Below are 18,059 nucleotides of genomic sequence, written 5' to 3' on the forward strand. Positions count from 1 at the left end.
CACACACTATCAAATGACAGTGTTAGAGATTAAAAACAGTTCAAGTTAGATAACTATTTCTGGTTTCTTGTATGAAAGACAGCCTAAAAGTATTTGGTCCCAAGAAAGTTGGTTCTAAATTTGTTTGAACGATCTTGTATATACAATGTGTATTTTCAGAGAATTTTTTCTTTCTTTCGACCTGTTTTTAGAATGAGACAGGGTAAGGTATTATCCACAGGTATAGATAAGCCCCTGTACGTTAAAAATCTGATCACAAAATTTTGTAGATATTTGAACACTTAAGTGATGACTACAGGGATAAACTGGGATGTATATTAGTGACAGCAGGTAAAGAAACAGGTATAAATATGGTACCACATGATACACAGAGTAATATACAAGAATAAATTAACATGTAAATCCATCATTTCATTATACCCTGTATGAGACGAAATAATCCTTCAATGATCAGTGATATATATTCAGCATTACAGTTGGATGTGGAATCATTTGGAAATGAAATAGAAACAAAATAGTTTTTTCTACCAGGCATCAGCTATCTGAACTGCTATCCTCACGACAAACTAAACTGTGTATGTTCAATATCATATTTAATATGAACATAGATATGATGAACAAATTAAGCAATAATCTCACAAACAATAATGTATATGATGTGCACATTTACTAACAAATATGCAACAATAAGCACCAGATTATCTATACATACATATTATATACAATATTTCTGTACGAATGGTGTACAGTGATTGGCAGGTGCTTGTTTCACTGTTTAGTAAGAAATATCCCCTGTATGTCATTAACCATTGACTAGAAGATGTAACCTTAGGTACATTTATTATAAACTATGGATAGAACACTGGGAAGTGAATGGAACACAACTGAAAAGAATCTCCATCAATAAGCACGTGAATTTCACCTCCAGATAGGTCAAATTGAATTTAGCGTTTAAGTATTGAATTCTGAACATTTAACTGTAAACTCCTTATATAATACTTCAAAAAAAAAAAAAATGTTTTTTCAATCCAGAGTGACATGATATTTAAATATCCAAATGAATATTTCCTTCAAATGGAAACCATTTATATCTATATGGTTTTAAGTACATGTACATTCAGTGTAAAGTTTACACATATAACTCATATAAAAACAATTCAATAACTATATTTCAATTTTTTCAAGTTTACTCAAAGTACAAATTATATCTAAAATGTTTTATATAATTAGTATATTCTTTAATGTGAAAATTTTGTCTAAAGACATACAATGATCCCATTTCAAAAATAAAAATAAGTAATACATTTTCAAGTCTGAAACATAGCTATTGAAGTATCAAATGAAGTAATAAAAAGACGAGGTCTATTAGCCGATTGAAATGTTAACACCGGAAAATCTGTATTTATGATATACAAAAATAAAATGAAATGTTCATCATGAGATTTGTAAAGTATTAGGACACTTCAGATTACATGCACTGGCCAGGACAAAAAAAGGCAGGGGTCAAAGCAGGAGTGATTTGCTAATAAAAATAATATTATAAAAGGAAAAAAAAACAAAAAACATAAAACAATGCTGTTAAAACGTGTTTCTAAATAATCTTCAAGAATTCTTAAAGTCCATGTTGGTCGTTCACCTCATAAAAAATAAAGTGTTCTTTTACCTGAATAACCTGACAAAACTGGAATAACTACAGATAACTCTATACAGGAGTTACAGTAAAATAATGACAATAATTTGTGAGGAAATTCGAACAACCGACTCTGATTAACCGGTAATGCAGCACTTCTGTTGAATTGTCTCTAGCAGTTTGACGTTTACAGTATGCTGTATTCCTCCTCACAGGCTGCCATGTTCAGTTTGAGGTATATAGCACACTGTATCTGTCATAATATGCTTCCGTGTTCAGTTTCAGGTCTACAATATGCTATATCCCTCCTAAAATCTCAGACTGCTAGGTTCACTCTAAGGTATATAGTCCTATGTTATCAAGGTAGGGGAGGGTGGGGAAGGGTTGGTGACTGAGGTGTGCCTACAACTTAATGCTAGTGTAATACAGAGAAGTCTGATGTCTTTGATGCTATGCTATCAAGCCATAATGACTAAGGAAATGTGCCTGAAGTGGCCAGTAAAGCCTTGTACAACTGAGATCTACAGTCCAGTATACTCTGGTTGGGCTGCAGATGCTGGAAGCTGGCCTGTTGAAGCTGCCTGAACACTTGCAGCAGATTGTGACTTCTTCATTCCCTTTTTCTTTACATCCTTCTCTGGTGGTTTGTCACTGTAAAATAGTATAATGCCACAAAAAAATATTATTTTACGTCTTTTAAACATTTATTGTTTCCAAAAGTTCTTCATCACAAAATCTGTATTTAGTTTTCAAAAAGTGCAATCCATGACGTCATATCTAAGCATGAATATGGATGGTCAGTTGACACTCTTTATTGACCATTCATTTATCACTGACATAGCCACAATTTGCTTCCCTAAACATGACAAAATTTGAAGCCAACAGGCAAAAAATAGGTACTTCCTCCAGACGTAAGATGACTGGGGACTGACATGGGTTACACTAGATAGCTGAATTATATGATGCACTCACCTGAAGAAAGGTAAAGCCAGTAGTAGTCTTTCCTTGTTAATTGTAGCTGCAAGGGTGGGTTCTTTCTCTAGGAGGTGGTTGATGACTTTTCTTAGATATGTCTGGAAAACCTTCCGTCTATTCTCCACTACCTTGGTTTCCTTGAATATACAACAAAAGTTTGCAGTAATTTCTATTTCAGATCACATATGTTATGAATATCACAAAGTTTATACAGTCTCCGACAGAATAATACCAATGGTTATTATTAAGAGGCCCAAGGGGCCTGAATCACTCTGCAGGCCAATTTTGCTATTCAGCTATTTGATAAAGAATTTCAATCATGGTCAAGAAGTTACAATATAATATCCCTATTGGGTCCCAGCCTTGTGGTCAAACAGAAGTCAGATTCGCTATTAACAAGGGCCTAAACAGTTACCTGAGTTACAATACTTCTTGTAACATGTCATAGAAATGATTTTGTTGTTTTGTTTATACAAGATTGATTACCCTTCACCTAAGAATGCTTAAGACCAAATTTGGACAATATTGAATTATTCCTACAGGAGGGGTAGGATTTCAAAGAATTTACTCTATTTCCCTTATTAGACCCCACCCCTCCTTCCCCAAGGGGTGGTGAGCCACCATTTCTACAAATCTGATTATCCTTCCCCCAACAATGCCTCAGGTTAAATTTGGACAAAATCCAGCAGGAGTAGGATTTTAAACAACTTGCTCTATGTCCCTTATTGGAAGTTTAAATTACGGATCAATATAATTTTTCAAAAAACAAATGAGCAGAGAATTTATCAATTGATCATATTGTCTAAACTTTCCAGATAGTAATATGAAGTTTACTCTTGTTTTATCTCTGTTATCTGAAATTCAACTATAACACCATTACACAAGAATCTTTTATACTTTTATATGTGGGGGTTGTTCCTTAACACAGACAAACCAGTTTATCCATATTTTACAATATATGGAATGTTGCAGACTTAATTCAGGACAGCACATGTTAATTAAGGCCATCAAAGCCATTTGCCAAGGCTTGTCATGAAGCAAATGACAATAAGTAGGTTCGTCCTTAATTCAAAAATATGCAACATTTTTCAAACTATTTTAAAATCATTGATTTCCATAGGGTTGTTATTTCTAATGATTTCGTGTCTTAATCAACAAATTCATGTGTTCATGAACTGTAATAAACTTTTCTAATTAGTATAAGTAGATTTAAGCAGCTCTATCTATCCCTGAAATCAAGAAAAGAATCATGAAAACTGAATCCCTTGCAAATATATGAGTTTACAGTAATGAAATTCATAAATGAAAACATCTTTGAAGAATGAACATACTAACCTTTCTACCGATGGTTTTCTTCGGTGGGAATTCATATCTACCTATGGCAGGATACTGCTTTTTTAACTTGATGTGAAACTGGTGAAACTCGCTAAATCTTTTGTATGTATTCCATTCTTCATCTTGAATTCTTACATAAATCTGAAAGAGATTCAGACAGCAGTATCGTAACAATTGTAAATCTGTGATGTCTCTTCTACAATATCACTATGTTTTTTGGAATAGCACATGGACTTGGAAACTGAGCTAAACTTTATCTTTTAATTTTCAGAATCCTTGAAAAGTTAATCTAGAACACATCTTGTAAATGATAGGTGTATAAAGGACTTTCGTTTTTTGAGCAACAAATTTAAACAAAAAACTTTGAAGTGAAATGTTGATGACCATGCTGCCATCACACTGCTGAAGCCACCTGTAACCAGGTTCTTACTAGTCTCGTTTTCACACCTTATCATAGCAGACAAGACAATAAGGTTGCTATAATATCAAGGCTTTAACATAAGAAAGATTACCATAATCCTAAGCTGACAAAAGACATCAATGTAGTTTTCTGTAAATTGTGGTAAAACTGTCATTAGCGCTCTCGAATTGATCTCTCATTCTAAAACTTAAATGTTTGTTATCCCTTTATTAAAATGATTTTAGAACACTTTGTCCCTTCTGTCTACTTTTTGAATACCATAACCATAGGTTTCTGGAATTTGAAAAGTTATTGAAAGATTTGAATATATCAATGATGGTTGTGATTTTGAACGAAGGTCAATGTACTTTGTTGGAAGAACATTGACACCTCCGCCATTTCTCTACATCTCACTGCTTGTCATTTACCCTGGGAACTACAAAATTTGATATCTGATATCTAGTCATATAAAATGATGATATTTAGTCATGTATCTCTCACACAAATATAAGGTGACGGAAGAATGTAAGCTGTAGATGTTGTACCTGGTAGACATGATGCTGATCGGATGAGGTTCCCTGGAGGAAAGCTGAAGGGATCCAGATGTTAACTAATGTGTTCAGGTGAAGGGATAAGCTAAAACAGATCAATGTTACTTTTATCAAAGCTTCTTTAACTTTATACAATGAAATTATACAAAATGGTTCCACACCATTCCTTTCAAGGTAACAGTGTTAATTAATTTTCTTTGATATAATATCTAAATTCTTTGATATAAGATCTGTAATTTTCTAGAAAAAGGAATTTTTTGAAAACGCTTTTGCAATAACTTTTAAAGTAATTATTTCTTTGGACAAATTATGACCATGTGCTTCATTCTCTTACCTATCCATGTCCATATTCAGCGACTCATCTGCCAACTGCAGGTCATGTGGCAGCTGAATTATGTAAGACAATTGAGGATGATTTATGACGGTTAGCATGTAAATCATTCCCATACAAAGAACATTTAATAGATCCGATAAATACTATTAAAATCTCCTTTATTGAGAATAGGTATATTGATAAAGAGAGACACTCTTTACTATAAGTTGCTGAGACTTATCACAAGGGATAAAAGAAGATCCATCTCGGGATCTAAACAAAATGTAATCACAAAGGATAAAAAAGTTATCTCCCATGGGGAATAAAAGGTCTATTACAAGGGCTCTTAAAAATATTATCACAAGGGATAAAAAAAGACCCATTACAAGGCATCTAAGAAAAATTATCCAGTATCACAAGGAATTAGAAAAATATATCATATTATATATATCATAAGGGATGAAAAAAGCTCCATCACAAGGGATCAAAAAGGCTCATCACAAGGGGTTATGTAAATCTCTGGAGGTTTTAGAGAGCTTGTGAGACTAATCACTCCAGGAGAAGATAGACACAATGTCTAGAGTGAACTGTTACCTGAGGTAACAGGTAACTGGTCCCAGATATACAATGAAATATACTGAAAGTTTACAAACTGACCGGCCCCCTGAGGTCCACTAACTCTCGCTGGACACGGCGTAACATGGCATCTTTGTTGTTAAGTGTTCGGTGTAACATTTCATTGAACTCCATCAACTCCCCATGCATCTCTGCCACCTGGTACAAACAACATAATGTGGTGAGAACAAAATTCAGTGGTAAGATAGTGATAAAAAGCAAGGTTTTAGAGGTATGACAATGTGTACTGATAAGGTCAACTGATCCTGACAATGTAAGCTAAAAAAGATAATGTCAACTGGTAAATACATTATCCGGTATACATAAGCTAATAAATACAGCATTGACTAGTAGCCATGCTTGAGATGATGGCCAAATTATTAAGGCAATGAAAATTCACATGAAAGCAGCAACCCCATACTGATTTTTTTTATTGATCAAAATCACTTCTGAACATTCACTAATTTGTTTTGTTCAGATTATCATACTGTCAAAGTCCTGGGTCATTTTAGACCCGGTCTCATTACAATAGCTAGTGAGTGCCCCTTTGAATAATATACAGGAAGACTGTCTTATATATCTATACATTTCTTTTAGTGTCTTTGCCAATCGACATAAGCCCTACTGCACCGAGCAGTCTGATTTCTTAGCTTGCTGAGAATCACAAATTGTCTCATTTACATCATTTCATGCAATTTTTGTTCCTCAGTATTGAGCAACAGGATCTGAACATGAATGGAACCTGACTATGATCTATAGGTCACCTTCAGTCCGTCACTTAGCAGTTTTATTAATGTTATACATGAAAACAGATACATTTCAAGGACTGATTTGAGTATTATAAAGGCTGACCTGTATCAATTTCTTCTCATATTCTGATGCCTCGTGACTGTAGTCTACACTAGGTTTGGCTGGTGGTATGTTAGGCTGAGGGTCTTCTAAGTGGATACCTAAGTTGTCTGTAAATCAGAGAGAATATAACATAACAGATCAAAAGTACATTACAATGATTCTTAGTAAAAATGTCCTATGTACTTACTTCTCACCACAGCAAGATATTAAACAAGACAAGAGGTCCACAGGCCTTAACAGTCATCTGACTATAAAGACCTATATATGAAAGAGCCACATAGGCCTAAAATATATTGCTCAACTACTCTACAGCTTACAAAAAAACATTGTTGGTGCATAAAAACATTTTCTGCAAACTTGAAAATCATATTCTTAATACATGCTACTAAATGCCATTACTCTGAACCTATTGGTTCACCAAGAAATTTTAAGATCTCAACTTGCTTAACCCAAGGGATCCTAAATATAGATCAAGGTAAATTATTTTACCAAATTGGTAGCCCTTCATCAACTTATACTAAAGATCCAGTATCAACAGTCTGGATGTTTTTGTTATTGAGAAGATTTAACATATTTGATCCTGTAACCATTAAAAAAGAGGAAATGTCAATCACATGAACAAAAATATTAACCCTTCATCCCAGCTTGCCACACGCCAAATATCAGCCCCTTAATTCTTTTGGTTATTTAAAGTTTTCTAAAGATTTTGATATATTTGACACATGTAACCTTGAAAGTTGGTCAATGTCATCCATTTTAACAAACTTTGAAATCTCCTCAATCCAAGCATGCTACAGGCCCAATATCACCACCCTGGACCTGTTGGTTATTGAGAAGAAGTAATTTAAAGATATATTTGATCCCTGTGACCTTGGAAGTGGGTCAAGGTCATTCATTTTATAAATCTTAGCAGCCCTTCATCCTACAGGCCCAATATCAGAACCCTGGACCTTTTGGTTATTGAGAAAAAGTTATTTGAATGGAAAGTTTACCCATGGCAGACAGTGGACAGCATATGGTGATGGACAAAATACAATGGCTATAGGTCAACTTGACCCTTCGGTTCAGATGTTATATATATACATCAATTTACACAACCACATGTCTTCAGTTCCCTGATTATACATATACAATATTAAGTAATGGTAAATAGGAGGTAATAGACACTCATATTGTTCATAACCAACCATCAATCTGTGAGCCCTCTGCCCTCAACATCTGCACAGCGTTAACATAGCGTCTCAGTTGATGTTTCAGTAATTCATTCTCCCTGTAACAGTGAACAGATGTCAGTATAACCAGAAGAGTTGACACAATATCACTATATATTTAGAGGTACTGATTTAATTAACATTAATGGAAAATATAACTTAAGTAAATGGCACAAAAAAAATTTGAAATCAGAAAAACTAGAAGCAAATTATAAATCAGACTGCATCATAATGCTATTTTATCCCTACAGAACTTGTCAGTGATTTCAAATACCTAAATTGTTGAAACCTTGAAGACTCACTTTCAGTACTTTTAACATGTTTTCTTCTAATTCTGATTTTTTAGAATTCTCTTCATAATTCTACAATATAACAAAAAAATCTGAATTACAGATTTATCTGATTACAACAAATTACAAGTTGAAATTGTTTGTGAAAGCCATAGCTTACTTTTGCAGTGCCTGATATTTTGCTGTCTCCTTCTCCTGTTTAGCTGAAAAACTGATCTTCATATCCTCAATAACTGCCCGTAGTGTGGACGAGGTTTCCATCTCAAGTTGCAGGGTATCCTGTAGACTCCTACAACACAAATTTGCCAAAATAATTAAAGAAAGTACAAGTGTAAAATTACCTTTATTTAGTCAAAAATATGATTTTGTTCTAGTTATAGATATATCTATTACTGTAGTTATGGAGACCATGATATGGAAATTACAGACAAGCAGTAGAACATGATAAGTTAAGAAGATTCAAATCAAGTGTGGATCTCCAACAACTAGATTAAAATTTGGGTATTTGTAACAGAGATCTTTATTCAGTGTCTTTGCTAGGATTTGATTCCAGGATCTCTGACTTACTGGCCAATATGTTACAGCTAGTATTTATCAGGGTTCTATACTCCCCTTCTTATTCTCAAGTTTCCAAGGGTTACAGTGATATTTGTGAAAGTAAAACTAGTATTAATCCAATTCCCTAGTGAGTACCTATGTAACTTAAGTCATTATTTATTTCAGTGCCTCTAGGCCTCTCTAGAATTCAACTCCAAGACTTCTAACTTACTAGTCTGATGTTACATTGATCAAGCTAAAACTACAATACTAAGGAGACTTCCCACAGTAAGTGACCTGAAATCTAACAAGTAGTGGTTATCTACATTTTCCCATAATCACACTGAAAACCTGTCTGAGTTACAGATATTGGAGAAACAGGACTTCACCTATTCTGTTCCTCCACTTCGTCCTTCCTCATCATCATGGACACCACTGCCTGCTTCAGTTCATCTGAAATTAGACACCATATGAGATAAAACTGTCATGTTAGCATTAAGCAAATCCTGAGACTCTTCTACTGGAGATTGGGCTTGTTTGTTTATGCAGACAACTTTTTTGTTAGCACTCTAAATATGATATTTCAGGTATAAGTCAGGACCTACTGGCTAGTATTATTGAAGGGTTTGAAAGGCTTAGTCAGCACTCATCAGAAAGCAAAACTAGATCAGAACAAATGAACATACCTGGTCCAACTGATAAACGAATGCAGTCTAATGTGCTGTGGGGACATCATGGGACATATATAATATAAACATTGAAAGATTAGTCTTACTTTGAGAAGCTTACCTGTTGACATGGCATCTTTCTTTGCCACCACATTCACATTACCACCATCACCTTGGGTACGGTAGCTGAAACATATATCATCAAGCACTTGTGAAAATGGTAGCTAGTGTCAGTAAAACATTGTAACTGTAATGGACTTTATAACTGACAGATTTATGAGTGATCCTGAGTTGCTATTGCTGTGTGGTTGAGATTTCAATACCCTGGTATGAGTCCATCCTTTTATGTTACAGCTACAGAAAACAACTACATGTATTACAAAATGTCGGAGCATGTTGACAGGTGTGTGGAACAATCAAGTCTGCTTACCTGTGTGCTGTTCCCTGTTGAGCCAGATCAAGTGCACGGGCTGCTGAAGCTATGTCCAGTCCTCCATACTTCTGACCATCAGAAGAGTCCACTATCGAAAAAGAACATTAATTTGTCATCATGTGTTTCAGTCTTTTCATCTCTTTTAAAGGAGCACTTATCAACATCTTATACCTTTTGAAACAGTTTTTATTTATTCATACTGTTTTTGTGTATATGGACTAAATCTGTTGAAGGGGTCATGAGATATCATCTACATCAGTTTTAAGCTACAGACACACTTCGGCAAACAAATTATCAATATTGTTTACCACCTGTAGTATGTGCTGTTGTTGTTATCCTTTTTTTGTGGGGGAGGGGGGTGTTAAAAGATGAAATAAATAAACAAAATATTTCAATTGTACCTGATGAACTTAGGTTATGTTCCAAGGTTACAGGTGACGCAGAAAGGGTTACAGGATTTCCCGCAGGATTCAAAGGTATCAGGTTGCCATGGTCACTGCAATTAAATACCCAGTGAAATTGTTCATATAACATATATACATGTGTGTATAATATTGGGAATTGTTTCAGATTTGGTTAGAAGTTAAACTAGACTCACATTATATCTATCATACTATCTACATGTCTGACAATGTTACTTCCAGTTTGAGAGTAAAGGAAGTGCCGCATTAAACATAGTTTCAAGTCAATCACAGTTAAAATTTTAGATATGAAAACAATTCAGGTAAGTAATAAAAACAATAAACAATGCCATATATTATAACTTACATCACCTACATATGCAAATGAAAGTATTCATATCCATAATGCATTTGTTCTATCAGTAAACAATTTGTGGTAATTCTTATGAAGCAATATCAACAAAGTCGGCTGTATATGTACCAACTAGTTAGTTATCACTTAAACTTTGGATTTTGCTAATTCAGAGACTTTCAGTCCTAAAATCTAATTTAATAAAGTATTACTATTTCCAAATTAACCACTTCCAATGTGAAAGTTATTTTTTATTATATAACTGATCACAAATACCTTAACTCAAAGTCAGCTGAACTGAAGGAGCTGTGACTATTCTGTCGATCATTAGATGTCCCCGATGTAACACTTGGTTCTCGGCTGTACAATAGGTACCTCTGTGAGGAAGTACCATTAGTTGGTGCCTTCAGCAAGGGCATCGTTTGCTTTTGAGGTTCACTGTCATTGTTTGTGTCAAATGATCTCCTTCCCACTGTTGCCCCATTGTCAAACTCTGACTGATCTACTTCAGATAGGTGTGAAGCACTATATGTTCCAGAATCATCCTCATCAAAACTCACAATGTTGGCCATTTTCTTTTTCTTCTTTTTGTCTTTTTTCTTCAGTAATTCTGTTAAGCATAATCCGACATTTCATAAACTATGATATTTACATATACATATATCTGTAAATTGTACATATACTCAAACTACTGCTTGGTATATACATATATCTGTAAATAGTAAATATACTCAAACTACTGCTTGGATGGAAATGGAGCTAAATGTATATTAAAACCAACTCCTCAGCTGATGCAGTTTGCTGTGATCTGCATTACTTATGATAGTACTCCCTGAAGTTTGATCGTAGTTGAACTCATAGTATATGAAAAATGGAGATAAACTTATAACCTAACCAATAGGTCACTTAGGAGGATGGACTGACAATAAATACACTTCATCAACTATTTATGTTTCCATCAAAACCAGCAGAAAAATAATACATGAATTAAAATATGCATTGATCAGATTGATGAGCTAATGATTTGTATTTGTTTCATATTGATGATTTTACTAAAATTTATTATAAAATAAAATGAAAACATTGTAAAAATGATAGTACCTGTTCCCTTTAATATACTACTCTATTGATAGGAATTTAACAAACCTGAGAAACAAACAGTCTTAGAAATAAATAACAATAGGGAGATAGAGCAAATCCTTTCCATTCCTATATCTAACAATCCCGGTAAAGAAGATCGTAAACAGCATTATAAGGAGTATTAAAACAGTGTAACTGACCTGAGGAAGTGGTCGGGCTTTCCTCGCCAGCAATGACAGGACGTGGCTCATCATCTACCCTGGGAGGTGACTTTGCCAAAGCAGTAGGGACTGTGATAACATTGGTAGTGGGCTTTCTGATATTGTTCAAATCAGCATTATCTATGTTGATGGCAAACAGGATTGATCCCAGACCTGTAAGGTTTCAAAAATGTACTATCATGTCAAACACCAAGGACTTCATTCTACAAGTAATCTATATGAAAGGACCACCAAAATGCAGATTCCCAACAGATAGTCCTTTCTTTGCCAATATGGTCTCGCAATACATCTAAACATTAACTGATCATAATTTAAATGGTGGTTACTCAAGTCAAAAATATATTCAATCGCAACAGGTTTTTCATAAATATTGCACAGATTTTCATCTATGACCATTCATACTATCTTAAATTTAACCTTAATTTGCAAGGAAGGAATTGATTATGCATTGTAACACTATACCTGCAGCCATCATTGGCATCATGCTGCTCCTTTCCTGGTCACGCAGAAATGCCCAACTTTCATAGAACTGACTGCAATGACACAAATATCAAATTTGTTGTATAAGTACTGAAAGCAGACAAAGCCAAAGTTCTGACAAAGATATAGTGCTACAACATGAAACTTTACATCAAAGTACTGTCAAAGTTGCTCAACTTTCCTGTGGTTCTGTTTTATGCTCATTCAAGGGTAGAATAGTTTGTGAAAAACTGATACCTTCACAATTAAATTCTTAAAGGAAACAAGAGTCTGTTTTATCACTTCCAATTTGCTTGTCAAAACATATAACCTTTACAGTATCTTGTACATCTTGTACAAACTTTTAATTAATATCCCCTGGTATATCTTCTTTCTCTGTCATATACCTTCTTCATATAGTATTAAAAAGATGATTATTTGTCAAAGATGTTCATTGGAAATCACTTATCTTATTTGTAATCAATTAATAAGAGTAGCTGATTTTCGTATTTCAAATGCAAGCTGATCATTGTACCAGGTAGATGCTATCTGTGTCTCAATGACTGCTCAGTTTTGTGATAGCTTATAAATGTTAATAAAATTATCAGTAAATCAGTAAAAAGACATACTCTAACAGATACAAAAATAAGTTCCAACCTGAGTAGTTCCTCACTCTCAAGGAGCATGTGAGTGTATCTTTCTAGAGAGTGTTCATTTAGGGAAGCCCTTAGCCATGCCCTACCACGCCCTGAGTCTGTGTTAATGCTCTGAAGCTTCATGAATCTATCCAGCTCGTGTTTGGTCAGGTGTTCCTTCACATACTGCCAGAACACTACAACATACAATACACAATATTCATACTATATTTCATCAATGGCAGAGTACCCTATTGGTACCATTTCCTATGTTATAATGTTCTATATAAGGATATAACATTAATGTGTTTCAAAAATGCTCCACAAAAAGGCCCTATTCAAAGTGCAGATTCGTGGGTTTTCTTTTTTATTTCTTAAATTCTTGTCAAAAGTGTACCATAAAAATTAAGGCCACATTCTTAAAAGTATTAAGCAGACTCCCACATCTTCACTTATATTTTCTATACTTTTCTACTTTTCAAACTTTCCATCCATGTACTGCCATATCTTAGTGCCTGAATCATCACCCACCTGCCTCTGACTCCTTATTGGTGATGTCATTGAACATGTCAGTGACTTTGCTGAGACCAGTAATCTCTGTCACCTGTCTGTAATATAATACATAAAATACTAACATCATAAAGGGTTTGTGCTATTGTATATATATATAAAAAAAAAGATTTCTCTTTAATATGTAACAAATGAAAATAAAACTAATTGTATCCTGGATATTCATTGTCCCAATTTCCAAAACCTTTTCAAATCAAAATCTGCAGTCTTCCTAACAATTCAATATCTCCTATATGCAAGTTTATCTATCACAGGTATACAGCACACAAATTATAAAGAGATAAGGCCTGATACTAGATCTATAGCAAAATATGGCAAGAAATCTCTACACCAGTGTTGTGTTCAATAACTTCCCTGCTTTCAACTTGAACAAGTATGGATATACTGGTATGTTAAAAGTGTGCAAATCTCAACATTATTAAGCATGAAAATGTCAAAATTCCAATTAAATATTAATTCGAAAACTTTTACAATGAAAGGAGAAGTATGACAAGGCTGAATTTGACAATAATTACAAACATCTAATTAGTTACAAGAGATAATTAGACCGTAGTGTATTTATACCCATGGCCTAGTGGCCACTTGACCACTTACTTGAGGGCTAAGATAGCCTTGTTACTCTGTCGCATTCCATGCTGGAGACCAGTCTCCCAGGCAGCACACAGACAGGAAACTCTGTACAAGGAACAGAAAAAGTCAACATTGCAAAAAAACAAGAGATCTCCAAGGGATCTTGGTGCCCACCATTGTTTGATTTTTATTTGCTCTTTGAAAGTTGGATCTTTTCCCTTCTCTTCCCTTTTCTCTTCTGTTTTTGCTCTGAATGATAAGACATTTGAACATTCCTTTGCAGAAACAGCGATGACAATCTTTACCTGTCAAATCCAAAATGGCCACCTGGAAGCCATTTCTGATCAGTCCCAAAATCAAACGAGCAAAAGGAGAGACCAAAGGGAACATATGTATGAAATTTGAGAGATATTCATTAAGCACTTTTTAAGAATTAGCAGTAACAATCTTTACTAGGCAAAATCCAAGATGGATGCCTGTCGGCTTTTTTGTTTTTCTGATCAGTCCTAAACTCAATCTGGCAAAACTAGCGATCAAGGAAAGCAATCACATGAAATTTGAAAAAGATCTTTGCTGTAATTCTCAAGAAATAGCGATGACGAACTTTCAAAGTCAAAATCTACCACTATGTCTGTCAGCCATTTTGTTTTTCTGATCAGTCCCAAAATTACATGGACACAACAAGAGACCAAGGGGAACCTACATATGCAATTTGAGAGAAATCCATCCAGGACTTCTCAAGAAATAGCAATAACAAAAATAGTTTTCTGACGGAGCACGGACACAGAGCGATTTGAATAACCCATCATCATCAAATCATGATTTGACTTCTGCAGCATTTTATTGTTATTTTCAAAGGAAGACTGTGCTACATTATACATTATATATGTTGTTATAAGTGTATATTTTACCTCATGTAAAATGTGGTTTGAATGAAAACTATGTTATGACATTTATTCTACAATAAGAATGTCAACAGTAAGAAAGTTGATTTCTTTATTGATTTACCTGCTGTCTGCATCAGCAGCCAATTCTGTTCTCCCACCAAATCGTACTTGGCACTGTAATAAATGATAACAGTAAACTCCAACACTGTACTGAAAGGGTGTTATGGTCCTTTATCTTATACAATGTAACTGACCTCCAATTAGTTGCTCCAAATTTAATGTTTTCTTTACTTTAAAATTGGATAACATTTGCATTTCGACTTCTGCTAATCCTGTATTTCCAGTCTATGTAATAAGGATGGTTAATAAACAGTGAATTTTAAGGGTTGAGGGATTTCAGTATCACATTCATAGCCTTTATAGTGAATGATAACTATAAACAAGAACAATGATCATTTCTTTAACAGTGAAAGCCATAAAAGACAAAGAAAAAGAGGTTTAAATCTCCTACTATTAGTATACGTTGTATTATTACTATACAAACATCAAGTCTAGCTTACAACTTGCTGGCAGCATTCTGCAATAAACCTGTATTATGTGAAATATGTCTTGTATACACAAAGGCCTTTAAGTTAGTAAGATAACAGGATTACAATACATGTATTATTGGCAATAGAAAGTATGAAAAGGAACTTATATGTCTAACACTGTATATCAGTATATCACACCTGTCTGTTTGACAGCATTTAGGAGTCTGATCAGTACTTAAGTTGAAAGATTTTAGAGATACAAAACAGTTCAAAATTTTACATATTTACTATTTGTTTGATTTCGTCTGTAAGTTTCATCTAACAATTTGATACCCCATTTGACAATATCAAGGAATCTGTTGTTAATATTTGATAGAATACCTGTTTGACAGCATCTAGGAGTCTGGTCAGTATACTTTGTCGCTCATTCACATGAGGATCATCCCCTGTACAGAAAGTCAAAATAACATATATGAAGTTTTCATCTAAAGTTCGTATTATAGACAATTACATTTTTTTTGGAATAAAACATGCTGATATGCAGAAAATGTTTTATAATCATTGCCTAAAGTTTATATTACAGTATACCCCTTATCCTTTCATATTTAAGCATATATAATGCACATACAAGGTGACGCCAAACAAAATAATCCTATGAATGTTATTTTTGATCAATGACTTTTTTAAATGTCACACCTTCAAATAGGATTCTTTGTGTATTTTAAAGTTCTATTATTGGTACCCCTGGTCTATCAATGACAAGCACATTATATTTGCTAGCTGGTTTCCACTAATCCACCTCACGTCACCGACCATCGGGTTGTGTCAGTAATTTGCACCTGTAGCTACATGTGGCGTCTGGACTTCCGAGGACATCCAGAGCAATGTGGCTAATCTGTGGTTCTGCCCTGCACCCAGGGGTATCCTTAGTTTTGTTACTCTACACACTCATGCTTGCATGACTTCCTCACCTGTCACACCTGGACATGTACATGTCTCAAAGACAACACCATATAAGGACAGACACTGACAATACCTAACAGGTAACACACCAAATAAGGACATACATGTAAAGACATGGACAGTAACGAATACAAATTAGACAGGACGTTTACAGACACTTATGTACTTAGTGACACTTACTACTATTTAAACTGTGACATAAAGGCAAATGAAAAGCAACAAAATGGGACTAATCCTATACCAATGACTGGGTTACGATAGTAGAACTAGTTATAGCTGGTATTTGTCTTTAGTTCAGTGGTTCCAGGTTTGAGAATGTATTTGAAGTTTTAAGGTCCTCATTTTTTGATATCAGTATTAAACCTTAAGTTTGGAAATCCCTGGTTTGAGATTTTACATTGAGTTAAGAGGCCCCTGTTTTGATAATCCATCTTGATTTTGGAGATCCCGTCTGGTTTGAGTATATTGAGTTTAGAGGTACCTGGTTTGTGTACCTATCTTGAATAAGGAGGTTTCTGGTTTGAGTATACGTAACACTCTGGAGTTTGGAAGTCACTGTTATGAATATGTATCTTGAGTTGTGAGGTTCCAAGTTTGAGTATCCGTCTGCAATTTGGAGGTCCCTAAATCTCTTGAGTTTGGAAGTCATTGGTATGAATATGTATCTTGAGTTGGGAGATCCCAAGTTTGAGTACATGTCTTTAATTTGGAAGTCCCTGGATCAAATATGTATCTCAAGATTGGAGGTCCTTTGTTTTATTATCTATCTGTCTTGAGTTTGGAGTTCCCTGGTTTGTGTATCTATCTTGAGTTTGGAGGTCCCTGGTGTGAGTACCTCTTTTGAAGCTTGGAGGTCTCTGGTTTGAGAACCTCTTTTGAGTTTGAAGGTCCCATGTTTGACAATCTATCTGGAGTTTGAGGTCCCAGGTTTGAGTACCTATCTTGGGTTCAGAGGTCCTTGGTTTGATAATAATCAATCTTGTTTAACAATTATACGTTGAGTTTTGGAAGTCTCCCATTTCAGAATCTGAATTTGTTTGGAAGTCCCTAGTTGTGACATTCCGTAGCTTTGAGTCCTTTTAATCTTTATGACTGAATATACTTTGTACAAGTAATATATTGTATAGTAATGTAAATCACCATATGGATCTAGATTGAAAGTCTCCCTTTCTTCTGCCATGAAACGATGCAGTGAGGTTTCGGTAACCAATTAGACTACCATGATTATGAACACCGACAATCAGCTGAATGTTTTCATTTGTAGATTTGTGATCAACTTTAGCTAGTAGATTCGCCTTTCTAAAGTGACAAGTCGTGATATACGTACCATTCATTCTTGTAGGTCCATGCAATTATGGGCATTCATCTATAATCTGACATTCAAATATGAATTTAAACAACTAAAACACTCAGCATCTCGTTATTTGTTTTGACTTTTACACTGCGGTGCTTCCCCTTTGGTCATGGTCTGTCATGTGACTTAGGAGAACCGGAACTTCCGGTAGGCCTCTTTTTAGACGGTAAGTGAAACATGGTAGAACGTGAAAAATCCGCCGATGTAAATCTGTGTTCATCCTACTA

General features: G+C 34.6%; 1 protein-coding gene across 1 annotated transcript; it reads right to left on the bottom strand.

Annotated features, from left to right (window-relative positions):
- Positions 1–1,280: 1,280 nt before the first annotated feature.
- On the bottom strand, positions 1,281–17,913 carry LOC132543900 (sorting nexin-29-like). The gene is made up of 22 exons (XM_060207445.1): positions 17,806–17,913; positions 15,897–15,961; positions 15,107–15,159; positions 14,123–14,203; positions 13,490–13,566; positions 12,981–13,155; positions 12,327–12,397; positions 11,844–12,017; positions 10,840–11,173; positions 10,212–10,306; positions 9,808–9,898; positions 9,499–9,563; positions 9,099–9,162; positions 8,333–8,461; positions 7,859–7,941; positions 6,672–6,778; positions 5,862–5,978; positions 5,226–5,278; positions 4,886–4,976; positions 3,941–4,081; positions 2,603–2,742; positions 1,281–2,281 (listed from the first exon to the last, which is right to left on the bottom strand). The coding sequence occupies exons 1-22, from the start codon at positions 17,810–17,812 to the stop codon at positions 2,152–2,154; spliced, it is 2,343 nt and encodes a 780-aa protein (XP_060063428.1). The 5' UTR covers positions 17,813–17,913; the 3' UTR covers positions 1,281–2,151.
- Between the last annotated feature and the right edge of the window lie 146 nt (positions 17,914–18,059).

This window comes from Ylistrum balloti, unplaced genomic scaffold (genome assembly GCF_031769215.1).
Source record: "Ylistrum balloti isolate Yb309-2 unplaced genomic scaffold, AGI_CSIRO_Ybal_v1 Utg369772, whole genome shotgun sequence".
Lineage (NCBI taxonomy): Eukaryota > Metazoa > Mollusca > Bivalvia > Pectinida > Pectinidae > Ylistrum > Ylistrum balloti.